General features: G+C 37.3%; 6 protein-coding genes across 6 annotated transcripts; 2 read left to right on the plus strand and 4 right to left on the minus strand.

Moving 5' to 3' along the window:
- Window positions 1–2,989: 2,989 nt before the first annotated feature.
- LOC106396271 lies at window positions 2,990–8,563 on the plus strand. The gene is made up of 2 exons (XM_013836614.3): window positions 2,990–4,337; window positions 8,175–8,563. Exons 1-2 carry the CDS (start codon window positions 3,112–3,114, stop codon window positions 8,419–8,421), a joined length of 1,473 nt encoding a protein of 490 aa, XP_013692068.2. The 5' UTR covers window positions 2,990–3,111; the 3' UTR covers window positions 8,422–8,563.
- A 1,100-nt stretch (window positions 8,564–9,663) lies between these two features.
- Window positions 9,664–11,338, minus strand: BNAC04G15010D. Its single transcript, XM_013874933.3, has one exon. It carries the CDS (start codon window positions 10,965–10,967, stop codon window positions 9,837–9,839), a length of 1,131 nt encoding a protein of 376 aa, XP_013730387.1. The 5' UTR covers window positions 10,968–11,338; the 3' UTR covers window positions 9,664–9,836.
- Window positions 11,339–15,660: 4,322 nt separating this feature from the next.
- On the minus strand, window positions 15,661–16,629 carry LOC106434086. The gene is made up of 2 exons (XM_013874920.2): window positions 16,063–16,629; window positions 15,661–16,011 (listed from the first exon to the last, which is right to left on the minus strand). Exons 1-2 carry the CDS (start codon window positions 16,627–16,629, stop codon window positions 15,661–15,663), a joined length of 918 nt encoding a protein of 305 aa, XP_013730374.2.
- Window positions 16,630–20,792: 4,163 nt separating this feature from the next.
- Window positions 20,793–23,615, plus strand: LOC106434099 (sodium-dependent phosphate transport protein 1, chloroplastic). Its single transcript, XM_013874930.3, has 9 exons — window positions 20,793–21,242; window positions 21,334–21,441; window positions 21,785–21,940; window positions 22,038–22,253; window positions 22,325–22,534; window positions 22,611–22,748; window positions 22,835–23,002; window positions 23,081–23,165; window positions 23,262–23,615. The coding sequence occupies exons 1-9, from the start codon at window positions 20,886–20,888 to the stop codon at window positions 23,357–23,359; spliced, it is 1,536 nt and encodes a 511-aa protein (XP_013730384.2). The 5' UTR covers window positions 20,793–20,885; the 3' UTR covers window positions 23,360–23,615.
- LOC106434101 (josephin-like protein) lies at window positions 23,478–24,645 on the minus strand. Its single transcript, XM_013874932.3, has one exon. The coding sequence runs from the start codon at window positions 24,130–24,132 to the stop codon at window positions 23,740–23,742; it is 393 nt and encodes a 130-aa protein (XP_013730386.1). The 5' UTR covers window positions 24,133–24,645; the 3' UTR covers window positions 23,478–23,739.
- A 602-nt stretch (window positions 24,646–25,247) lies between these two features.
- LOC106434100 (josephin-like protein) lies at window positions 25,248–26,137 on the minus strand. Its single transcript, XM_013874931.3, has 2 exons — window positions 25,904–26,137; window positions 25,248–25,828 (listed from the first exon to the last, which is right to left on the minus strand). Exons 1-2 carry the CDS (start codon window positions 25,985–25,987, stop codon window positions 25,382–25,384), a joined length of 531 nt encoding a protein of 176 aa, XP_013730385.1. The 5' UTR covers window positions 25,988–26,137; the 3' UTR covers window positions 25,248–25,381.
- Window positions 26,138–27,539: the final 1,402 nt, after the last annotated feature.

Raw genomic sequence — 27,539 nt, forward strand, 5'->3', positions numbered from 1 at the left:
AGTTCGACTTCATCTTTCCACAACCCCATTCTGTTGAGGAGAGTAAGGTGTTGTCAAGTGCCTTTGGATACCATTCTTGTTGCAATAGTCTTGAAACTCTTGGCTCATAAATTCACCAACACGATCCGTTCGAAACGTCTTTAGTACTTCTCTTGTTTCCTGCTCAGTTACCACTTTAAAGTGCTTGAATTTATCAAAAGTCTCGCTCTTTTCTTGTATCAATATGGTCCACATGTACCGTGAGTGATCATCGATAAGGACGAACACATATCTCTTCTGCGAAGGCGTTGACGGTGTGATAGGCCCGCACAGCTCCCCGTGAACTAACTCGAGAGGGCAAGAGGCTCGGAATGTTGTTGCTTGTGGAAAACTCTTTCGAGTTTGTTTGCCAAGCAAGCAGCTCCTACACGTCTCTTTCTCTATGTCAATGCTAGGTAAACCTGTGACAAGTTTATTCTTGATCATTGTCTTCATTGTCTCCGTAAACATGCCCTAATCGTGCATGCCACTTAGACGATTCACTTGACTCGATCTGTAGACACTTGGGGTTCTCATGGACTTGTAAGCATACTTTTTATAATCTGTTCTTTGATCTGGTTGTCTTCACCATTAGTCCACCGAGACGATCGAAAAGCATCAGCATATCTCCTTTCATTCGTACTTCACATCCAGCTTTAGTAGCTTGCCCTAAGCTAATGATGTTACTCTTTAATCCTGGTATATAGTAAACAATGTGCATAATCTTCTTCTCGCCTCCTCCGAAGATAAACTGAATGGATCCTTTTCCTCTTATGTTGATACGGGAATAATCTCCAAACCTTACTTTTCGCAAGATTGTTTCATAAATTTTTATGAAGAACATACGGTTTCCACTCATATGGTTGCTTGCTCCATTATCGAGATACGAAATGTTTTTCATATCAAGGTCTGAATCAAAGAAGGTTGGATTCACTTTCTTTTCATTCAAATACACAACTTCATGCATCATTAGTTCATCTACTTCCTGTGTATCGTCAGCCTTCTTCTCAGCGGTTTCTTGTAGTTTAAGTAACTTATCGGGACAATCTGTCGCATAGTGTCCGAGTTTGTCACAGCTAAAACACGTGATATGAGATATATCTCTTTCTTGCCCGTTGTTCTGCTTCCAAGCTTCTCGATGTTGTTGAAAGTTTCCACGACCGCGACCTCTTCCTCGCCAACCACCACGTCCTCCACGTCTTCTGTTTGATCTGTTACCGTTGTAGCGACTTTGAGTTGTTTCAGAGTTAGCGTACATTAGTTTCCCCTGATCTTCTTGTCGATCCTCTTCGTCTTCACAGATTCTTTCTTCATATGCCTTTAAACGTCCAACAATATCCTCGAAGCTTGTTGTATTTAAGTCAAGAATTTTCTCAAGAGAAGCGACTATGTGAATGTACTTCCTTCTTGGTAAGCTCTTTAGAAACGTCTTTACAATCTTTGCTTCTTCTATGATCTCTCCTAGAGATGCAAATTTAGAGAAAATTTCATATAGTTTCCCAACAAAAGCATCAACCGTGTCTTCGTCCTTCATCTTCAATCGATCAAACTCAGCCATTAGTGTTTGAAGTTTCGCTTCTCTCACCCTTTCGGCTCCTATATGTCTTGCCTTAATTGCATCCCACACTGCCTTAGCTGTGCCCAGGTCTCCAACTTGTAGCGTTAAAGCTTCAGGAATGGATTGAAACAACAAGGCGATAGCCATGTTGTTTTTCTCTTAGGCTTTGCTCCCTGGATCGATAGCTTCCCATACCTTATGTACCTTGAGGGTAACTTTCATCCCCATGGCCCAGACAACATAGTTTGTAGAGTTTAACATCGGAAACTGAATACAGGATGGTCCGAGCTCCTTCATGTTCAACGCGGGTTCATCTTGTTTGAGGATTGATATCGTTTCTATGCTAATCTCGAATATGTGTGGCTCTGATACCAACTATAGAATCACACCAGCTTTAATAATAAGTTCTTCTCTTATTAATCACTCAAAAGATCACAAATCACAACTCGCAATTTTCTCTCACAATTCACAAGTGATGCAACACAATATGCATCTCAATATATAGGAATATATATCTCCTAAACCTAATAGTAATAATACGTTCCATATTTCCTAATCGTTTAGATAAACACAAAACGTATTAGGATTAGGATAGTTTATTTCTCAAGCTATTGGCAAGCTTAATCCAACATATTTAACATATTAGTTTTTCATACAATTTTGTGTTTTTTTTGTTTGTTCGACTGTATACTTAATCCAGCTACTAGAAAAATGGTTTTATATATTAAATTCGGGAGTGCCATAAATAACAAAAAAAAAAAGAAATATACATTCATACGAGAAATTACCAACGTACACTAGTTCACTTTTATTCTTCTATAGGGTATGAATCCAAAACGAGCAATTAGCGATACATCACTTGTTTAGTTATTTGTTGCAATCATTATTACACATGCATAGAAATGGTATCTCGTAAAACGAAGAAGCAAAATTGAAAATGAATTTATTTTTGTCAAAAAAGAAATAGAATATGAACATAGACCTAAAACGCAATATACCAAATTACATGGAGAACTAATTAACCCAACTCTTTTCATCAGGCTGTTATTTTCACGCTCCTAGTTGTTTTTTTGTGCAATCTAATTACATACGCTACGCGACTGACGGGAAAAAGAAAATGCACGTAGGTTTTTCCGGCATCGTTAATCAGTTTGAAATACAAGAGTCTCAGAAAATGACGAAAAACAAAAAAAAAAACAATAGGCTGGGAGAAGAAAATCAATTTATCTTATACCGTCAGATGAAAAAATTCTCACGACGACTCTCCGGTTTATCATGTGAGTCGGTTACTAGGACCGGCTTACTTGTTTGTCAGGTTCTTGACGTCGCTGTTTAACCGGCTTTTACCCGACGATATTTGTATGATTTTTTTCCAATTTATTTATTTGTTTTTCGATATTTTTGATACATATCATCGCGTCTGCCTATATAAAGGTCATCGTCTCCTTTCTCTCTCTCCGCGTTCCACTTCATAAAAGTGAAGCGTCTTCCTCGTGCTCCTCCTCCGCTTCACCTTTTTCCCGAGAAAATTTGGAATGGGGGTGAGAGTAGCACCATACGCTTCTCCCTTCCTTCAATGGGCGTCTCATCCTTCTTCTTCTTCTTCTTCCCCTTCTCAATCCCTAGCTTCCGGTGCCATATCATCACGCCGACACGACGGACGTTTCGTCCCTCAGAGACTGAACCGTTCGTCTCTCTTCGGAACGCCACTCCATCGCTCCAAGTCCTGCGAGCTACGTGAATCACCATCATCTAAACCGACCAAAACGCAGTCGTTTCGAAGAGTTTATAGCGCAAGCTTCTCCGACGAGGAGTTTTCTAAAAAGTTCCAAGAGCTAACTCTCAGATTCAACGACGAGAGAGATGCGAACGAGATGGTCCACTTGTCCAGCATCCAAATGAAAGCAAACAGCGTCCATCTCCCTCTCTCCCTTCGTATCATAAAGAAGAAGCGACAATGGGACGAAGGAGTCAAACAAGCCGCGTGCGACTCAATGAGCAAAGCCTTCTCGTCGATGGTGTTCATGATTCAAGAGCTCCAAAGCTTCGCTTTACAGATGAGAGAGACTCTTTTCTACGAAGACTTGCAAGGGATCTTGGTGCGGGTTAGAGAAGAGATGCACGCATCGTTCGTCTGGTTGTTCCGACAAGTTTTCTCCGCGACGCCTACGTTGATGGTTTACGTCATGTTACTCCTCGCCAACTTCACGGTTTATTCACTCGGTGCCAACTCTGCTTTAGCGGCCGCCGCTCCAACGACCACCACCTTGACAGAGGTAGCAACCGTCAGTGAAACAAACGAGAAGTTCGATTCCTCGGTGGTTAAATCGTTTTTTATACCATCTCCCACGGTCGACGGTAGCAACAACGGCGGCGGTGGAAACATCAGGCCGGTGTTAAGCGGGACAGATGGTGATGGATTCGATGTACCAGAAGGACCTTCGCGGTTGTCATCTTCGACATTTGGGTCAACGATTAGTGCAGACACATCAGTGTCGGGACAAGATGAAGTTAGGCTGTGGAACTCGATTGTGGAGGAAGCAGAGGAAATGCAGTATTCGAAGATAGACAATGTGTTGGATCACGAGACGAGGAAGCGGTTCGTGTCTCCTTTGGATGCTCGAGTGGAATCGGAGAAGGACATTGATTACTTCAGAACAGAGCTTCTCTACCAAACAGGACTGTCTCAAGAGCCTGATAATCCTCTGCTTCTTGCTAACTACGCTCAGTTCCTCTACATCGTCTCCTATGATTATGACAGGTAAATAAACATTTTTTACTTTCACATTTTGTTCATCTTAGATTTTTTTTTTAGCTTCAGTAAACTCGAGCTAGGGTCGAATCTTCCTTTAAGATTCTTTTGTGAGCCTGCAAGTTGATGCTAACAGTCAAAAGCAGGAGCAGTACTCGATGATATTTCTTTTCACTAGTGGGGGCATTTTTGTGGAAATTGAATTTATTATTTTAAAGCTTTAAATTGTCATAATAATTGATATATAACCGACCAATAGAGCTGAACCATTTATTTTCCTCTTCGAGTAAAGAAGTCAGAACATAAAAATATCTATTGGAATAAATAAAGGAATAAGTTTAGTTCTAGGCTTCGTTGAGTCTTTGAGGATCGATGACAGTGGAGTTTACGGTGGAGTTTTGAAGACTCTCAACCAAATTCCAATAAGAAAAAGGTTGATCTGTCCAAAAGTCTCTACCTCAGAATCTGTCCTCTAGATCTATTTCCCACCCACTCGAATTAACCCATGTGTTTTTTGTCATTTTTGGCTTTAATTCATACCTAAATTATTACTTTTTTCCGTTTCACAAAAAAATTTTTTTACACAAATTTAAAAATAATTAAAATAGATTTATTTTTTTTGTTAATTATCCATAATTAACTAACAGTATTTAAAACAAATATATTTATTTACAAATTAATGTATTTTCGAATAAATATTAAAATTAAATTAAGTATAATTTATATTAAAATTTAAAAATGACATTTTGTATAACAACAAAGTGTCAAAATTACACCTTTTGTAAAACAGAGATATTTGTAATTTAGGTGATTGGTGTGGTATTTTATTAGACTATCTCCCAATATTCTTTTATTTGAAGAAAATATCAAAATATGAGAAAAAAATCTTCTATTTGTATCATTTTGAAGTAAAAATAGATCTATGTATAATAAAGGGCATTTTTCAAATAGACATTTTTAAGTTTTTGTCACAAAAATAGACCTCAAAAACTAAAATGACCAAACTATCCCCAAAACTCAACTCCTCAATTCTAAAACTTAAACCCTAAACCTTAAACCCTAAACCCTAAATCCTAAACTTTAAACCTTAAACCCTCCTCCCTTAACTCTAAACCCTAATGTCTAGATTAATTAATCTTAGAGGTGTAAGTGTATATTTACTTCTTTTGACAAAAACTTTTTTAGTTCTATCCTAGGGAATTTCTCTATAAGAAATCTTCAAATCTATCTATATATATAAAGTTGGTTTTTTCCATTCTTATGACATGTGGAATGGGGGTTTGTAAACATGTGTTCTCATATTTTTTTTTGTATTTTAAATCATTTTTCTTTTAGATTATTGCAATTTGTTCCATCAATTTATAATTATGTACTATCTAATCATTCTCACACTTATTAGTCCCTAAAATTCAAGAAATAAATAAAATAATAAAAAAAATATTTTAAATATTTAATTTATTTACAATTAAAAATAACATAAATTTTCACCATTTTATTATTTTTACTAATTTTTATTATTTTATTTACAAATTATATATTTATTTCACTATTAATATCATAAAATAATCAAACTAAGAATAAGAAACTAGAGCACCAACACAAATAACCAAGAAAGCGGGTCAGAAGGAGAATAATAATCGAAAGGCCAAAGCCACCAAGAAGCAGAACATATATGCCTAAAGCACCGGAATCACAATCAGTAGCTAAAAGATAAAAAACACCTCACAAACTAAACAAGAATATACAACACGGCCATGCAAGTGAAAAACCACAAAGCTCTGGATAGAATGAACCAAAGCTCTAAGAGACTAACTCCGCACACGTATACAAAAGAAACATGGAAAGAAAAGAAACAACTTGAGGGAGAGAGAATGGAAGACAACCACCGAGAAATCAGAGACTAAACTTGAAACCCGAAATAACTCCAAGCCCATATAACATGCACGAACGAAAACATTATCCAAACCTCGAGTGGCAAACATGGTGAAAGGGAGAGCCACCAAATATGCGATGAAAGCTGCAAAGAGATGCGAGAATAGAGAGGGAAAGGGAGACGAAACGAAATCAGCAAACTATGAAGCCGTCCTCGAGCTATGAAAGAGAGCATAGAAGTAAGAACACCAAAAATTAGATTTTGAAAACAAAGACGAGCAGAGACTATTGACGGTAAACCAACGTTGAGGAATACAACATCAAAAACGACTAAACTCTGATCTAACCAAGAAGATGCAGTTCCTAACATCAGCTGAAATTTAAGGAAGAATAGGAGCAGTCAATATTTGACTGGAACAACCTACAATGCCGTGAGAATCAACCGAAAAACTGAAAACTCATAAACCCGATCTACAACAAATACCATATAATCTCACAGGTGAAGAAGACAAAGAAGAACAAGAGAAAGATGTAAGTCTTTTTCCGGCAGAAAGGTAACGAAATACATAGACGGGGATGACTCAAGGTCAAAATATAGGGAGATGGAAAAAAACATCTTAAAAGTTATAATTTTCAAAAATATGAAAAAAATATAATACAATTTTGACGATGAACCCGTTAATCTTAGAATCAACAAAGTTATTGAAATTCAATATTCTTTTACATTAGATGCTCATTTCACTACTAACAAGTATTATACATACAACAACACATTATTCGAAAAACAAACACAAAATATATTAACATATCATCTATTACTACGTAACATACTAAAAACACCATATAATGATCTTAACAAATAAAAACGACAACATAATTACATTATCCAAAAAATCATGTTCTTAGCAATAATAAAAACAATATTCTGCGCAGACACCCCCCTAGTTTGATATATAACACCATTCACAACATCATTTTACTTTCAGAATTTTTATTTACAAATTAATTCTTAAATTTTTATATAGTTTAGGTTTATATGTAAAATATTAATATTTGTGTTTATGTTTTAGTGAAATTATCAAGACATTCATCAAACATTTATAACTTCATATAAATCATTGTATATTTAATTAAAACTAAATTTATTTATATAATAAAAATCAATTGGGTAATTTAAAAAATAAAATAGAATAAAAAGATTACTAAAATTAAAGTAAGTATCAATAATATTTGATATATTATTTTTGAAAAAATGAAAAAAAAATTTGGAGAAAAATTTAAACTTATTTTGAGGGAAATCATTGGAAATTTTATTAATTTAGTTTTAAGTATTTTGGTATAGAGATGTATGAACAGTATATGTATTTATGAATTTGTTTTTGGGTTTTAGTTTTTTTTTTAGATTCTCTGTTGGGATAATACTATTGGAAATTTTCTAATATCTGACACATTTGGATTCATTTTGAATAAAGTTCAGGTTTTCGGATAATTTTAGCTAATTTAAATACAAATTTCAAAATTAATGTGATTTGGGTAAATAATAATGATAAAAAGTAATTTTGTATATCTCAAATAAAAAATATTTGGTTACTTTGAATAGTTTAGTTTTTGGGTAATTTTTAATAAAATATTAGTTTACTAAGAAAAAAAAAAGATATTTAGTCATTTAGTTTATTGACATTATTCAGAAATTTTACTCGATTGGTTGGTTCATGTAATATTCCCAAGCCTTGACAATAAATATTGCCAAAATGTAGCATTTCTCTTCCAATTGGGTTAACCACTCTTCTAACCAATCATTTTTGTTATCATGACTAATATTGGCTAGATAATTATGTCACATTCTATCACCATTACGCTATTAACAATCATCATATGATTCTTTGGGCTTGTATTCATCTCATCTTTATACGTTCCACATGTCGTACTTATCTCTTGTGAATTAGTGTCTCACGTGATTCCATATGATAACAGAGCAGAGGAATACTTCAAGAGAGCAGTAGGAGTGGAACCCAAAGACGCGGAGGCGCTGAGTAAATACGCCACGTTCTTATGGAGAGCACGGGACGATCTTTGGGCGGCCGAGGAGAATTTCTTGGAAGCAATCGATGCCGATCCCACCAACTCTTTCTACGCCGCTAATTACGCTAATTTCTTATGGAACACCGGCGGTGATGAGACGTGTTTCCCTCTCGACGAGTCTCACGAAGACAACATCTAGTCAGAACTGTCCAACATCAAGTCTAAACGTTCCATACCAACTAATGAATATATATACATAAATATGTGCATATAAGTGATGTATCTGCGTGTTTGCCATGGGCTATGTCCCAAACTAACCGTGATGAAAAGAGTTTTAATCATTTTTGGTTGTGCTTTAGCCTTCCACCGCTTCGGCTTTATGGGGATTCTCTTGCGCCTATGTCGTGGTACTATGAGGGTACATTCAATACATTTCGTTTATTTGGTTGGCAAATAGGATTTTGTCACATTACCAAAATGGTAACGCAGATTCAGCACGTTCGGTTCTACCTCATTTCTTTGCTATGTATTTGGTATGGCTATATCCTCTAAACCATTTGAACATTCCTAGTGTTATTAATTCTACCTTTTCGAGGTTTATGTGCAACATGTAAAAGCTTGTATTCGACCTATCGATAAAATTAACAGTCAAAACAACTCGTTAAATTCATGTGTTGGGCGTAACAGGAAAATATATGATAGCAGTTAGTCTTGGGTACTAGTCTGGTTGCGATATGGTAAACTCCAATGCCGTAGACAGCGTAATATATAGAATTAGGGAGGAGACCAGGATACATCATACTTGCTTGCCTTGAGACAGAATGTCTCACTTTTACCAAAGAAAATGCAGAGATCCCCAAGCAATCTTGCCTAAATACCATGAATCTTTTGGTCCTGTCGATGGAGATCAGGAAAAGAGTGACGGCTTTAGGAGTGATGGAGATTGGGACGAGAGTTTTTGAACACAAACCTGAGTAAAGGCCGTGACTGGACCACTCGAGCTTGGTTTACTAGCTCCTCCCTTCCTGCTTCCTAGGAGCCGTTGCAACTTGCAACTTCATTCGACTTTCCAAATCTATCAGAAAATGAAATCGTATGATTTACACTCTTTCAATTCTCTAAAGCGACAGTAATTCCAAGAGATATTTCTTTCAACGTCAACTTTCTAACTAAAGCACTAAATATAATCTTAAAGTGTGGCTATATCATTACAATATTAACTTTTTCACATTCGCAGTTGTCTACCATATTCTTTCTTTAAACACAGGAAAATAAAAGAAGGATCAACTAGTGGTTAACTTGACCCCTCCCTCTATATGATTTGGTCTCGTGCTTATGTTTTTCAGTCAACAGCTATTAGATTCGGATTGTGACAGAGATACAATCTACTACTATACATCAGAAACTACTAAACTTCAAATGTTGCATTTGGACGAAAAAATTTAAATATCCATGATTCATTTGTCACATAACCTCTCAAAAGATGCTTGGATCATATTGAAATCCACCACAAACATTGTTTTCATCTAAACCGTTCACACTTCACAATTACTTCTGAACCAAACCTCACGCACAAGTTTGTAACACAATATAAACATACACACGATCATACGCTTACACAGTATAGACTATCACAAAACAAGGAAGCACAGCCCTTGGATTAAACACCAGAAGCTCCTCATCGTCGATCCTCAACAGGGCCCCACTCTTGCTCCCACTCCCTTGCCCAACCAGAGAATCATACCCACCACCACTCTTGTCCACGTCATCATCCGCAATCAAATCACACCCGACCCGACCCGCTACAACCCGACAAACCAGCATCGCCCGTTTCACGTTCATAAACCCAAACTCCTCCTCCACCTCCTCAGGAACCGCCACGTGTCCTCTCCACCCCGTCGCGAACGTCGCGATCCCGTCGAGCTTCGGCGAGAATCCGGATCCGATGATCCCGCAGATGCTGCAGTACTGATGACCGCAGAGACCGGAGCTACCGTTCTGCCCTAGGCTACACATGAACGTCGAGCAGTAGAATCTGAGGAGCTCGTTCCCGTCGACGACGCACCGCTCGTCGTCCCACCGTCCGTTCCCGCTGCCGCGAGCGGCTTTCGCCTTGACGAACTCGCGATACTCCTCGAACCTCGCGAGAATCTTCGGGCTGTTGTGGATTTTCAGGATCCGATGGATCTCCGGGATTTTCTTGTTGTCGCCTTGCTCCGGCCAGCCTGATTTGAATATGATCTTCACGATATTGGTGCTCGACTCGCCGTCGACGAGCTCCGAGACGGCGTGTTTGATCGCGATGTGGTGCTCGAGGAGGGTTGTTTTGGGGAATATCTCTCCGCACGTCGTGCAAGGGAATATCTCGTTGCGGAGAGGGAGAAACGGGGGAGAATCCGACGAGGAGATATCCGAGAAACCGTTTTCTGTACGGGTTTCCGGGTCGGGTTGTACGAGAGTGACGAGGGAGTTCTGAGACGATCTAGCGGAGGTCAGAGTCGTTAATGGGCCGTTAGGGTGTGTTTGGTTGCGGGATTTGGATATCCTCGTCGTGGATAAGAAAACCCGTTTTAAGTACGTCCAAGAAGAGGATAAACCGGAACCGGAAGTGACCGTTCTAAGCTTCTTCTTCCTCCTCTTCTGTCTCAAGTCACATCCTTTGGAGAAGAAGAAACAGCCGACGAAGAGAAAGAAGAGAGAGAAGAAATGCTGTCGTAACAACGACCCTAGTTTTCGCGCCGCCATTCACGAGGGTTGTTACTGAGCTTTTAAGACTTTGGAACTGGTCTGAAGAGAGAGAGAGAGAAGAAGAGGACGTTTTAGTGTTTTGCAGTTTTACGCCATTGGAGAGAAGTCAGAGTTGTAAAGAAGAAGAAATGATGGAGAAAAGAGTGTAAAGGTGTATGAAGACAGGAGAGATACTAAAGGTGTTGAAGAAGAGTAGGTGCGACGCTATTTTTATGTCTTTTTTTACTTTTTTATTTTTTTCTATTAGTATTTGCCAGAATATTTGTCTCCCCACTTAGATTTAATCTTTTTTGTATGTTTATACGAATCTTACGATGCATTGATTACTGTGTGTGTGTGCATATGAGTGAGTGCGCATTGTTTTTTTCCTTCACTGGATTTATAGAATATGCCATGATCTCTCATGATCATCTTAGTTTTGTATTAACATAACATGGCTGTGTCCATCGAATACTCTCGCAATTTTAGATGAAAGTTTTCATTTGTTTCCTTTTTAAATAGTTAAACCTAGATACACAGATCAAACATCCGGGTGGTAGGTGAGTCCACAGATGGATATTTTTCGGGTATTTAAATGGGCTCGTAAACAATGGATTCATATCCGCCTGGACATATATGGAATTAATATTTTCATACTAGAGCGAAATCGGTCTCTGGCATGAACCAGCATGACAACTTCTTCTTTAATGGAAACCACTAGACCACCACGATGTGGTTAAGTTTTTGTTTGTTCAATAAAACGTTAGCTAATTTTGTTTTCATATATTATGTACCACCAATTTAGTTAACCTTTTTTCTTAATCTAAGATCATCATTATACACATAAAAAAGATTAATGAACTTTGGTTAATGTTCCATTAAGAAATAACAATTTCAAATGAGGTCTGGGGTATTCATTATGGATATTTTACTTGACTTCACATATATTTACACAGAGAACTGATAAGTAAATGTTTTATTTTTTTTTGTTTTTTGATAAACTATGTCTCAGTCGGTTTCGGGATAAACGCATTTAGTACGATAGAGTGGATTGATTACCACACTGCCTGACCCGAGTTTAGAATACCTTCCGACTAATGTCATGGGGTGAACCGATCATCTGTTACGATCCACCATTTATACCACTTTGACCGAAGCTCAAGCCCAAACTGGGCAAGTGATAATAATTTATTTTAATTTTTAATTACTTTATACTTTATTTTTTTTGTAGTTTAATTACTATATACTTTATAATCATTTTATTCTTTCTATTGATCATAATCTATTTTCCATTTGTTCTCAATTTTATAGTACGATGTTATCTACTACTCCCTCCGTTTTATATTGTAAGTAGTTTTAGGGAAATGTTTTTATTTCAAAATGAAAGTAGTTTTCGTATTTCTAGGTAATTTTTATATTTATTTAATACAGTGTGACCAATCAAATTAAATAGACTTATTTTTTATTGGTTAAATTATATCTAACATATTTATTATAAAATACTTTTTAAAAACATAATAATTTTCTTAATCTTCGTGATTTTAGCCAAAACTACTTATATTATGAAACAGATGGAATATTAATTATTGTATTTGTATAGAGTTGATGTATTTACAGAAGTTAAACTCGAAATTTTGGATGAGGAATCCAAGGCTACCGAATTATTTTATGAATATTAATATCTGGTTTCACAAATTTTTTTGCTTAGGATATAGACGTAGACAGAGGAACACGTGCACATGTCTCAGTTATAATCTAAGCTCATCAATGCATGCATATGTTTTCTTAGATCCATGCACATATCTACTAATCCATATGGTCGATCATAACTAATTAGTAAAGAAAATACAGGCTACTATATTACTGATAAATGTTTAAATTCAGGTTAGTATAGGCTTTTGTGATTATACAGAACATGACAAAAATATAGGTTAAGGTTTCGCTTTCAGGGGAAAAAACGAAATAACCAAGTGGCGCCACTTAAGGGTGCTACGTAATATCAAATGGTTTTATTCTTTTAGTAGTATATAATAGCCGAAACATGTAGAATGTAAATGTCATCACCTTCTTGTTTTATCTTAATCAATCGTGATTAGATGATGGTCGTTCCAAGCGAATACCACATTTGTACAAACGAAGAACGTATGTCTTTGCTTTCAATACAACTAATTAAAAGTTTTTGGTTATATATATGTCTTCTAGCTAATAAATATGGAAATAAAGAAAAACGGTAAGAAAGTTCGTGACGAATGATTGAAATGGTGAATGATAATTGAAGAAGTGGGCCACGTGAGGAAGTATGTACTTTTAAAGCGGGGCATTACGAAGCCCTTCCTGTCTCCATCCACATGGAAACGTTTGTTTCTTACGGTCTTGCCTTCTACTTTGGTGGTACGGTCCTGATAAGTAACATGCGACTGTAATTATTGTATTGTCTTGTGGGTTTGATTGGTAAACTTGTATCGTAGCATGGCTGCGCGCGGTTTATTGTGACTAATCGATCAAATTAATGGTAACCCAAAGTCGGAGGAGAACAAAGTGGTACGAAACCCTTACCGTTTTAATGTTTTATACCATCTATGGAATTAGATTTGAACGTTTTTTACTGAAATACTAAAACTTAGCAAGGTTTTCGCTTACTTATTTATTACTCCCGTTGATCTACGTCTAGAATTGTCCGCGGACCATATTGCTCCGTTCCGCATGCAACACTTTCGTCATAAGTAGGTTATTTTAGTTTCATGATATAAAATACATTGGTGAAAACATAGATAGTTTATGTTTTTACTATGAAGAGTTATGTATTATACTGATATCAGAAATTTTACTTCGAGTTTAGATTTGAGAAGACCTCGTTACAACAAAAAATTTTATGTTACCTATGGAATTTGTATCAAAGGCAGTCAGTATTATTAACTTCGTTTAAATGGATAACGCATGCAGAAAGGAATTATTGGACGATAGACAATAATAATGATTACTTACATAAACATAAAATAAGCAAAAGTGATAGTCATAAAGCCTAAGCTACGGAGCACTTGAGGTTAGACAAGAAGGGACACCTTTGATGAGTAAATCTCTGCCCACAATCTTGCATCATTCTCATCCCTTGCTCTTGGACAATACAATTAATACAATAAAACCTAAAACGTTTTTTTTTTCCTAATTTTGGTCTTGCTACATCTTTAGTTCTTTTTTTTTTCCCATATATAAATCATTCAATTATTGTTTTTGTACATTCACTAAATTACAAAACTTTAGGTAAGTGGTCATAGATGTTGGAGACGGCTTTATTAGAAGTATATGGTTTTGGGTTTGCGCATAGTACAACAGAATGTAGTTTATCATCTGACAGTTGGTTAATATGGGAAGAGATGGGCTAAACACAATATTTAAGATGGGCAGTAGATTATGGAGATATAATCATGTTCATGTAGTACAATTGGCTTTCACAAGCTTATATATTTACGACCATGCTATACCCATTAATTATTGCGACGAAGTACATTGTCAACTTCGGCTTAAAATACATGTGTGTGTTTTTTCCAATGTTTTAAAAACCGGACCGGACACTGACTCGGCGTATTCATTGGTTGATTGGTCGAACCGGTTTAACCGGGTTTTTATTTATTATATATTTTAATATAAATAAATATTATATAATTAATCATATATAAAAACGTCTGATGAATAATATCTAAAATAGCATCATAAAATAGATAAATAATATCCGTCGGAGAATGATAGAATATCTTAATTAAACTTATTCAGCTGTATCATCTTGAGAGAATGTCACTTCATCTTCGGTACCTTCTAAAACAAGAAAAAAAAATATGAAAAATGCATGTGTTAAATAATAGACATCATAGCCAAAAAAAACATGTCGTTTAAAAGAAGATGCATCTACCGTTCAAGTTCAAGGTTTCAGAACTTGCATCTTCTCCATCTTTTGGGTTTTCTTCGGTAAGTGCATTCTCAAGTTCATCATAATCTAGTTCAGCTTCTCCACTTTCTTCTACTACCCAGAACTCAGTTTTATTAATGGACTCATAATCAATCGGATCATAACCTCTTTCTTTTTGAGAACCTGAACATATGAACATTTAATAGTTATATTCTATAATTTCATAGCTCTGTATTTGAACTTAAACTCACCTATCTTGCAGGCGCAAATTGTAATGAACGTAGACAAGATCATTGAGTCTTTGATGTTCCAATCTATTCCTCCTTTTTGTGTGAATTCTTTCAAACACAGACCAATTACGCTCACAACCCGATGATGATGCAGTTTGGCTAAGAATTCGAATTGCTAGCTTCTGCAAAACAGGAACATCATATCCAAAGAACTTCCACCACTCATCTGCAATTGAAAATTCTGCTTGAGAAATAATATTTCAAAGTACTAAGTAAATAACAAAGAGAAAAGTATATGCAAAGACATACCAGGACGAGTGGTTTTCGAACAACTTAAAGCTGATGAATGTGAGAAGCTTTTCTCACGTTCTCTATACATTGTCATCCCCTCAAAGATCTTTGTTATGTCAGACCCTTTTTGTTTTTCCATCAAATTTAACATCGCTTTCAATATCTCAGGCTTTTTTGAAAAGTTCTTTTGATCATACATGAAAGCTGGATTGAAGAAGTATGCTGCAGCATGAAGATCATGGCGCAACATTCTATCCCACCTGTTCTTTATGATCCTTGTATAAGGCTAATACAATTCCTTCTTTTTTCCAAATATCTTCTTGATGCCTAAACGTGCTCGATACATTCCTTCATAGACATATGGTAATGATGGCTTCTCATCAGTATCACAAACACGCAACAAGCGTATCATTGGAGCCATAATCCTTACGATCAACAAACAATGCTCCCACATGTTTTCATCCAAAACAACAGCCTTGACATATCTTGCTTTCTCTGTTTTCAGAAACTGCCTGAACTCTTGATCTACTACCAAAGCTTGTAAGTCGTCTTTATGTGCATATGCACTCTGAAGGGCTATAAAAGTGGTAGCAAAGCGGGTTTCTCCTGGACGAATGATTTCCCTCCAACCTTGCCTCTTCCACAAAAAAATTAAAGTTGACTTATGATTGTAGACAAAGATAGTTACCTTTGAGACAGCAGAAACTAACTCTTTAACATTACGCATGTTTCCCACATCCTCCAATATTAAGTTCATGCAATGAGCTGCACATGGAGACCAAGAAATATTTGGGTATCTCTCCGCAAGTAATCTACCTGAACCCTTGTAGTTAGGTGCATTATCAGTCACTAAATGAACCACATTTTCAGAGCCAACCATTTCCATCATCTCAGCAAATAAATTACACAAATTCTCTGCATTTGTGTATACATCAGATGCATCAACCGACTTGATGAACGTAACTCCTTTTGGACAGTACACTAAAAAATTGATCAGTGGTCTTTTTCTAGTGTCTTTCCATCCATCTCCCATCAAGGTACAACCGGTGCTAGCCCAAGTGCTTCTAAATGATTCAACGATCAAAGATACATGTTTTTTTGCATCTCTTAATAACCCAACCCTCAAAGCATGATACGAAGGACCAGTATATCCATGTCCTAAATTAGCAGCTTTGCTTAACATAACTGGAAAGAATGGAGAGTTCACAGCGTTCATGGGAATGCAGACATCATAAAACCATAAAGCAACAGCCATATCAGCATCATGCACCTTTTCCTTGCTTTGTATAGATGCCTTTATACTTGGTTGAGTAGGATCACTCAGGCCTGTTTTAAAAAACCCATGTAAATCTTCACCTCTGTTTCTCTTTTTGGTTTGAGTAACAGATGGCTGAGAATGAATGCCTTGTCCACCAGCATTCAGGATCAGCAACAATGTTTATATCATCAAGTTATTATGTAGGATTAGCCTGATATAAAACCCTAATTACAATTTAAAATGTGTTAAAATAACAAACCGGGTTTTAACGTCAACCTGGGTCACCGGTTCCACCGGTTTTGAACCGAGTTGCCCGAGTTTAATGAAATCCGGGTTTTGAATCGAACCGGACTCGCCTTACTAAACGAGTCGCGGTCGAACCGGTTCGACCGGTCGGTCCGGTACGGTTTTCAAAACCTTGGTTTTTTCACAAACATGTACTAATATCCTGAGTGGCATGTTCTATTTATATGAATGACATTATATACTTTTAAAAGCATCTCTAACAAACCATAAAACCCTCAAATTTATGGTTGTTGACTCTCTAAAAACCTTTAAATCCTTAAATTTTGAGGATCTAAATAGTGAAACCTCAAAATACTACTTCCTCTGTTTTTTAAAGATGGATGTTCTAGAGAAATATTTTGTTTCCAAAAGATGTATTTTTCATGTTTTCAAAGCATATTTTGTCAACTAATAATGAAAAATTGTGTGTTTCAAAAATATTAATTACATTTCTTTTAATCCTATTGGTTTAAAAATATAAGAAATATAAAGTTATAAAAAATTATGCATTAATAACTAAGTTTTAATATGGTTTCTTAATAAGTGTGAAAATCCTAGAACATTCATCTTTAAAAAACAGAGGGAGTATTTACTATTACAATAAGTAAGAACTAACAAGTAGAATTATTTACCAAAAAGGCATTTCTCACTCATACAAAGTTAACCAAATATAAGTAGTATAGTGATAGTAAATAGTATCACTATTAATGTTTTGTCAACTACTCTGATATTTGTTTTGTCAACAAACCGACAACCAAATATGGCTATTAATGTTTTGGACGGTTAGTTTTTACGTAAAAATATATACCCGCAATAGATTTTAATTAAATTAATTTCCGGATTAAATATTCTTTGGCATCTTTGTTAACGCAATTAGTGGTGTATAGTTTTACCTTTGGATCCTGCCTTTATCCCCACATAAAAGTCGGTCATTGTTCATATCTTTAAATATTATATGACGTACGGATAATAAATATTTGTAGGCACTACTGAATTATTTGCATTTCTATTGTTTTGATAGGCCTACTTCAAAGTTCATAAGGTTTGCCTTTCCTTTGACTTTTTTTTTTTCACTGATGTTTATAAACAAGGTGACAAAATTTAAGAGGGATGGTTACAACATAAACCCAAAAAAGCCTCAAACAGGTGAGGAAACGGAAAGGATAAAACAACGATTAAGACAAACTTATCAAACCGGTAGAAGATCATTAACTAAAGTGTTCTTAAGCCAAAAAAGGTAACCCCTAGCCACATAAGAATGTAACCGGGCTCCATAAGAAGCACTTTCACCAATGTGCGATGCACCAAGATTGGTTTTACGAAGTTCAGATTGAAGCTTCCAACATGGAATGGATGATAGCGCCAGATTTATCTCTAAAACTTGAAATGCAAAAGATGGGCATGCTTTAGGTCCTGTAACAGCTCCAATCAAATCTTTTGCTTCAGTACCAAAGATAACATTAGAGAACTTTAAACTAGACATACTATCAATAGCCCAAAGTAAGCATTGAAGCTTTGCATCATCAAGACTATCAATCTGAGCAAAAGCATGGCGGCTATGAAGTAGAACCTTTCTTTCATAGTTTCTTAGTATCCAAGAAACTCCAACAATCTTAGCTTTCTTGTCCCAAGAATATGCTAGATTGCATTTAACCCAAGAAAATGGAGGAGGAATCCAGATTTGATGAGAAAGCTCATTAGTTGAAGGATGGCAATTTTCTATTTCAGCTTCAACTCTTTGAGCTATAAACCAGAGGTCGGCCTCTTCTTTAATTTTTTTAACAGTCTCCAGGGGATTAAAACATTTACCCTCAAACAACATAGAATTTCTTCTTTTCCAAATATGCCATAGTGTCCAAGGAAACCATCTAGCAATATCTGGAGGCAAGGAAGAAGACTTACTTGTTTTAAGTAGATGATGAAAGTTGGAAAACAGAGACCCCGAGGAGAAGTCAGAACAGGACCTTGGGAAGATTGAAAGTGCCCAAATTTGACGAGCCACATCACAAGTAAAGAGGAGGTGATTAATAGACTCGCCTTCTAGTCCGCAAGCTTGGCATCTTGAATCAACTTTCATACCTCTTGATAAGATCCTATCAGCAACTGGAAGAGCTTCTGAAAGGACTTTCCAAAGAAAAGTTTTGATTTTTGGAGAAGTTTTTAAAGACCAAACCTGAGCTTTAAGGATATTAATCGAGGGCAAGGCTTTGGCTTCATTATGTAACTGGCCATTTGTGATCTGATTCTGCAGCCAGTAGCCTGATTTAACTGAGTACTATCCACTTTTATTATATCTCCAAACCCAAAAATCTTCTTTAAACACCACTGGTCTTGTCTTTAGAATAGAAGCTACATCTTGAGGATAGAAAAGAGCTTCCAGCTTCTCTTTGTTCCAATCTCTGCTGGAGTAGTCAATAAGATCACAAACACGAAGATCAATATCGATAATTGGATATTTTATCAGAGGTCTTCGTGTATTTCCATCCTTGATCCATGAATCAGTCCAGACATTAAGAGAAGAACCATTCCCAACCATTTTAGTAATTCCTTTAGTCAAGAGATCACGACCATGAAGCACACTTCTCCAAGCAAAGGAAGGCCTTGAGGTAAGAGAAGCAGATAGAAAGTCTTCATTCTCAAAATATTTGCTTTTCATAACCTGAGAATACAGGGAGCTTGGGTTTTGCAGAATAAGCCAAGCTTGTTTAGCTAATAAAGCCTGATTAAAAACTTCAATATCTTTAAAACCCATCCCCCCTTCTTCCTTTGAGAGACACATATGATCCCAATCAACCCAATGAATCTTTCTTTTATCTTCAAAGGAATTCCACCAAAAATTTGAGATTGCAGATGCTAGAGATTCACAAGTGGTTTTAGGAAGTTTAAAACATGACATAGCATGAATAGGCATGGCTAAAGCTATTGTCTTGATCAGAATATCTTTTCCACCTTGTGATAGAAGTCTAGCAAACCATCCAGAGAGTCTAGTTTTTAAAGAATCGTGGATATACCTGAGCATGTCAACTTTAGAGCCTTTAAAGCATTCAGGAAGTCCAAGATAAGATCCCATTCCACCTTCTTTTTCAATCCCTAGACTCAGTTTAATCTGTTCTTTCATTTCAACATCTACCTTACTTCCAAAGGCGATAGATGATGACTTACTTGGATTTACCATTTGCCCTGCAGCTTCCCCATACACTCTCAGAATTCTTTTTAATTCATCAGCCTGAAAAGAGTCAGCTTTGCAGATAAACAAACTGTCATATGCAAATAACAGATGATGGAGAGAAGGACGTGACTCAGAAAACTGAATGCCTGAGATGCGGTTCAGGGCAGAAGATCTCTTTAGTAAGTGAATCAATGCTTCAGTACATAGAACAAAAAGAGAGGGAGATAAGGGGTCTCCCTGTCTTAAACCTCTCTGAGGAACAATGTATCCATGAGGTTTTATCATTGATCAAGACTGAATAAGTAACAGTAGTTACACAAACCATGATCCATTGTATCCATTGCTGATGAAACCCAAGAGCTTGAAGCAAGGCTTTTAAAAACTTCCATTGGACCCGATCAAAAGCTTTCGACATATCGGACTTAATAGCCTTTCCTTTGACTTCAACAATGTTGCCAATTCATGATATTTTCTTAATTCTGGAAAAGTTGAACAACTAACAAAAGTGCAATCTCGCAATTTCCGGCCTGTAAGCTTATTTATCTGGGCCACACATGGGCTTTATGTTAAGCTCAGATTCTGAGTCTGGTTTATTACCTCCTCCAATAATTCAGTTAACCGTTACTTCCCGTTAGATTATGACATCTTCACCCAACCAATACTGGAACCACACGTGTCGTAAACTCAGCCACGAACTTGAAAAAAAAATCTATTCACTTCTCTTAAGAAGAAAAAAAAAGAAGCGAGAGACTGAGAAGAAGAAGAGGTGGAGACAAGAAAAAAAAAACTCTAACTCGCCATGAACGCGAGAGCTCTTCTCTACTCTCCGAACCTCCACCCTCTCTACACTTCAAATCGTCCACCTGAGACCTCTCCTCGCAACCGCCGGACTCTAAAACCTGATCCGAAGTCGCTACGTGTATGGATTCACCAGCGGAACAGGTCCAGCGTTTTCCGGGTGTTAGTTCGGAGCTCCGACAAGAGAGAGAGCAGTAACTCGTATGCGGAGACTATAAAAGAAGGCCGAGAGATAGTGAACGGAAACGGCGTCGTATCGGATTCGCTAAGCTCGGTTCCATGGTGGGAAGAGTTTCCGAAGCGGTGGGTGATTGTGCTTCTCTGTTTCTCAGCTTTTCTTCTCTGCAACATGGACAGAGTAAGTTTTGCTTCAGTAGAATTTAAAAAGGATTTGCTAAAATTAGGATTTCTTGGAGTTGCTAATTTCGGACAGATGATGTTTTTGACAGGTGAACATGAGCATAGCAATACTTCCCATGTCGGCTGAGTACGGTTGGAATCCAGCTACAGTTGGTCTGATTCAGTCTTCCTTCTTCTGGGGTTACCTTCTCACTCAAGTAAGCTTCCTCCTAGACCTGCCCTGAAATTTTGAGGGCTGTAACCAATTTAGTAAAAATATTTAATAATAAACTTTTTTTTTAACAAATTTAGGACCTTATGTCTATGTAATTTTCTTCAAAAAATTTGGGGACTAGAAGCAAATGTTTCATTCGGCTTTGCCCATGACCGGTCCTGGTCTTCACTATTGCATAGATTCTTTTCTTGGTACGAAACTAATATCATATATTGTGGTTTTGGTTCCAAAGATTACTAGAGTTTCGGCTCAGAAACTGCTAGCAATTCAAATAAAATAGATTTTGAGCATTTGAATCAATAAGTGGGTACTTGTTGATATGACAGATAGCTGGAGGGATATGGGCAGACACAGTAGGTGGCAAAATGGTTCTTGGATTCGGCGTAATCTGGTGGTCCATCGCTACAATACTTACTCCTATCGCAGCCAAACTCGGTCTCCCGTTCTTGCTCGTTGTTCGTGCTTTCATGGGAGTTGGCGAGGTTTGTGCTCAGTCTCTTACATGCTATATCAGTCTTGGATTGTGTGTGGCTGATAAAGGAGAGGAGTTAAGATCTATCTTATCTTTGGTGTCTTCAGGGTGTTGCGATGCCTGCTATGAACAATATACTATCCAAGTGGGTGCCTGTGCAAGAGAGAAGCAGATCCCTCGCGCTTGTTTACAGCGGAATGTACCTTGGATCCGTCACCGGTTTGGCATTTTCGCCTTTCTTGATTCATCAGTTTGGTTGGCCTTCCGTGTTTTACTCTTTTGGGTCGCTTGGAACTTTGTGGTTGACTCTCTGGCTAACTAAGGTTAGACTTCTCTACTGCTCTTTAACTATTTTCTGGATCCGACCATTAATGTGTGTTGTTACTAACTATAGGCGGAGAGTTCACCTATTGAAGATCTAACGTTGCTCCCTGAAGAAAGGAAGTTGATTGCAGACAACTGTGCCAGCAAAGAGCCGGTGAAGTCGATCCCGTGGAGGTTGATATTGTCGAAACCGCCGGTTTGGGCTCTTATTGGTTGCCATTTTTGTCACAACTGGGGAACGTTCATTCTCTTGACCTGGATGCCAACTTATTACCATCAAGTCAGTTATATCACTGTCTTTTATTAATGTTTTGTCTTTTCTGATTATAAAGTCCCATGGACATTGTGAGAGGCAGGTGTTGAAGTTCAACCTAATGGAATCAGGACTTCTCTCAGTTTTTCCGTGGCTGACAATGGCGATTTCTGCAAATGCTGGAGGATGGATCGCTGATACACTCGTTAGCCGAGGTTTCTCCGTTACGAATGTCCGCAAGGTACCTGTGTGTGTATCCGCTTCTTCGGTCCTTTTCAAATGCAAATCTTGTTAAAGGAACTCTTTTATTCTATGATGGATTCACAGATAATGCAAACAATTGGGTTTCTTGGACCAGCGTTCTTTCTAACACAGCTGAAACACATTGATTCTCCTGCAATGGCCGTTTTGTGCATGGCTTGTAGCCAAGGGACTGATGCCTTCTCCCAGTCTGGTTTGTACTCTAACCATCAAGACATTGCTCCAAGATACTCTGTAAGTGCAATCAATCACTCTTTTTAAGTCTTAACCAAACCGTGTCAGGGATGTTGATGTTGCTGTTGTTGTGGTCAGGGAGTGTTACTTGGTTTGTCTAACACAGCTGGAGTACTTGCCGGAGTTCTTGGCACAGCCGCCACTGGTCACATCTTACAACACGGTTGGGAACACTTCTTGATTTCTTACAAAGCTTTGTTAAATATTTTTAAAAATTCTTATCAATGAACGAAACTAAGAATGACATTGAATACATCAGGTTCTTGGGATGACGTTTTCACGATTTCTGTCGGTCTTTACCTTGTCGGGACTGTCGTTTGGAACCTATTTTCAACCGGAGAGAAGATCATTGATTGATCCATTCCGAGAATAGTGACAAACTAGCGAATAGTTCAGCTCCAAGACCTTTAGGTGGCCAGGCTCTAAATATACACACATATTACAAGTCTGAGAGCTTGCGGGAATATCCTTTTTGCCGGAAAATTCTTAAGGAATTTCTACTTGTCAATTTAGGCCAAACGCACATGAATAATACTTGTGTAGATTAAAGATATACAGATGATTATTTTTTGTACATAAACAAAGTTCATACTTTCCAAGCTTCTCAAGATCACTTACATAGTCCTCTCTTATACTCTCTGCATAGATTTTAGTATATATAGGATATTACATGCAGTTTTAGCCAACGAGCGACTGAGAAATAGAGTCTTCGAAATTATATGGGCGTAACTAAAAGCTTAAGATGTACGGCCACTGGCAGAACTTGATCTTGTGAACGAGGTCGAGGAGTTTATGAACTGTATGCAGTCTTCTATAGCCTCTGATCTACATGTATCATTAGCCACTGAGATGACGGAAGGCTGAGATCTACCGGTGGAAGAAGACTTCAACGGTGGAGGTCTCTTCTTCTTATTCTTCCTCATCACAACTAGACGTAACCCTTTGACGAATTTACAGCTGAGATGCTTGATCAGTCTTGCTGCGGTGACTTCTGTTTTCCTCGGCAGCGTCAAGCCACAGCTCGTTGTGCGTCCCGGATTCTTACCATAAGGTCTCTTGGCTGTGGATTGCTTACCAGAGGTTACTGGTTTAGTGTTTGCACTGCACTGTTTTGTTTCTGTAGCTGACATGTTGCAAGAGAGTGAGAGCAGTTTACAAGGACAGAGTTGAGAAGACTGAGGGACTATTATATATATAAAGGGAATGATGCTGAAAACAGTTGCCTAATGGAGTTCAGAAAGAGACCAATAAAGTATTCATAACGACATGATTACACTTAAGCTATGATTACTCTAGACGCTTAAAGCATATACAGATAAATTAAACAAATAGATGCGTTCAATTTAATAATTATATAAGATACTTTATGTGAAATGAATTGTAATAACTATCAAATGCAAAGATTTAAAACCTCTGGAACGCCGAAATTTGGATAACAAAGCTAGCCAAAGAGCTACATTTCCACTATGGAAAGTAGGAGGTTGGTCCACAAAGGGAATAAAACCGTTTGTTTAAGCGAAAGAAAGGTTCTTTCGGTATGGTTCCTCCCGGATGATCACTTAGACCATGATTAACCCGGGGTTCTTAGAGTGAGGTTTTTAGCGGAAGTTAAGAAACTGTTTCTTAACTTTTAACTAAAAAGGTTAAGAACCGATTCTTAAAGTCCTTATTTAAGAACCGGTTCTTAGTTTTTTTAGTTAAAAGTTAAGAAACAGTTTCTTAACTTCCGCTAAGAACCCCATCCTAAGAACCCCGGGTTAATCATGTTCTTAGGTCCGTGTGTGTGTGCATTAAAAGAAATGTATACAAGTTCTTTTGACTCTTACAAACTTACCTTTATAGATCGCAGATGCCTTCCTTTAGCCTGAGGCTACTAAGAAAGAGAAGAAAGAAGAAAAACCAGGTCAATGGTGAGTACACCAATGTCAAAAAGTAAACAGTAGCCAAAGCAGCGTTATGGCTAAAAATCATACTCTGGATTAGTGTTTACATGTGAGAACATACCATTGGGAGCAAAACAATAATCTATTCATGACTGGTCAATCTTAGATTCGAGTGGCAGATAATCGATATTTATGCCATGTTTCAAAATGCAAACATGTACAAAAGGTATACAAGATTAAGTTGTAGAGCAGAGTAGAGACACTATGTTGGAACATGATGAGCTTTTTTGGTCATCATACATGACATTCCCCAACGAGATCTTACTTGGGAACATGATAACTCACAAGCCACAAATGGAGAAAACTCAAGAAAGTATTCAACTTTATTGGAACTTAAACTACAAAGAGCTGTATATACATTTTCACACTTAATGGGGGTATATGATGATTGATTACACAGGGAGAAGCAAAGAAACGAAATTCACGTTCTTGATCGTCAAGCATTGTTGACTAACAAAACCTCTGAACCTGAACTCAGACATTGATCCAAGAAACCCCTAACTTCATCTTCGTCTTTAAACCTCAGTGGCACCACAAGATCACTATCCAAGTTATACCAGACTCCATTGATTTTCCTCATCACAACCCAATGCCTGCTTCTCCAAAGCCCACCGTATCGTTTCACCGGAGCATTCAGCACAACACCCATTAGGTTATCTGCACCAAGATCAACAGAATGACGCTTATCATGCCAAACAACACTCTTGCCTTTCCCTTCCAAAGCTGCGATCATCACGTTTACGTCGTAGTTCCCTGTGAGCGTGTTGTGGTGAGGCTTGAGGAGTAAAGAGAGAGGCGTCGTCCACGTTTCTTTGTTCGGATCATCGGCCACGAGTTTCTCCGCGATTGAGTTCAAGCTTTCCCGTGTGAATGCGTCCTTGTCCTACACTCAAAATCAAAATCAAATATCAAATATCATCATCTGTGATTCGATACTGAGAAGGAGAGATCGGATCACCTGAAATAGATTGTTGAGCGAGTGCAAGAGGCAAAATTGAAGTCTTTGTCGCTCGTGATAGATCTGAGATTCGCTTCCCTCCATCTTTCCGCCTGAGAAATTAAGGCTTTATCTTGAGAAACTAAGACGTCACACCGGTAAGAGTGAAGACGATAGAATTGAACTGTGTGCCGTTTGTGGTTAACTTAAGTATATAACGTACAAGACGTTTTTCTTCGCTGGTCACTAGTAACTAAAGAACAGCAGAGCGTCCCCGGTTTGCTTAAGTAAACACTCTGCCGTCTCCTCCTTTTATTGGCTTTATCTATATTTGTCTGCGGCTCTTGATTTTCTAGTTTCTATGCCTCATATTCTGTGATCTGACTAGTTGCAAATCACGCTATAATGTAAATACTACAGTTGGATCCAAACTATAACATTCTTGGGTCCCATTCTATATTGTAAATACTTTTTTATTTACCAACAATAATAGTCAGAAACCTAACACAACCTGTTGGTATATAGTCTACATACGAATATATAAGATTCCGTACACAAGTAGTGCATCCTGTCCCTTCTGCACATTATGTAGAAAATGTTCAAATGACATATCCCAATGGTTTTATTTACTTCTTTAGCAGAAACATTAACCACATGTTAAAGGAAAGGCTGTCATATATATATATATAAGCTGGTAGCTGAGGCTCTGAATAATTTGGTGATCTCCGAGAAAGGCGTAATGAATAGTAATAGACCTACTCCTGACGCCAAATGGTTCCTTTGGCATTTTGTAGGTACTACAGTCTTTTTTTTTTGTTTTCTGATCAGCTAAATGAAAATCAGATTGGTACATTTGACATATTCAGATTTGCCCAGAAGATGACAGGAACTCTTTTATTTCATCCGAAAGTAATGTTTCCCCCTCTTTTATAGCTGCAACAAAGCACAATCAATACTGATATATTTGTTGTAAAGCTTGTCTTGAGATTAAAAAAAAAAGAGTAGAACAGCCAAAATAACATTTTAAAGAAGAAGAGCATGATGAAAACTGTATCCATGAAGATAAAAAGAGAAAAGAAGTATTCTTTAATCAAGTTTCTGAATGACTAACAATATATAGCAGCAACTAAAACAAGAAAAAATATTGAAAAAGAGGTGATGCAATTAAACAAATAACATATTATTGTAGAAAGGGTAATTCCAATTCCCGATTTTCTTTTTCACATGATCGAGCTTCTTGGCCTGCTTCCTCTTCTTGTCTCTCCATGCAATTTTGTTTGATTTGCACTAAACTTGGAACATACGAGTTGGGGCACACAGCTGGAACATAATCGTTAAGAGGGTTAGTTGCTCCAAGATCCACTGATTTAAAGAAGTCGTTCTTTCCAATGATGTAAGCTGCGTTGTAGTATTCCTCCTCGGTCTTAAGACTGTCATGCCAGTCAACACTAAAAAGCACAGCGCGTTTAGTGTCTTCATCAATGAAGAAACTATGAGCTGTAAAACAAGGGATAGCTTCCAAATCAATTTTTAAAAAGTTGCTCCACAACACCTCATTGGGCTCAATCTTAGTTGTAACCCAAATTCCAATCCCAGATATATGACCGCCCATATATAAAGCCGATAGTTTCTCTTCTCCAAAAGAAGAGATAGGAGT

This window comes from Brassica napus, chromosome C4, assembly GCF_020379485.1.
Source record: "Brassica napus cultivar Da-Ae chromosome C4, Da-Ae, whole genome shotgun sequence".
NCBI classification, from domain to species: Eukaryota; Viridiplantae; Streptophyta; class Magnoliopsida; order Brassicales; family Brassicaceae; genus Brassica; species Brassica napus.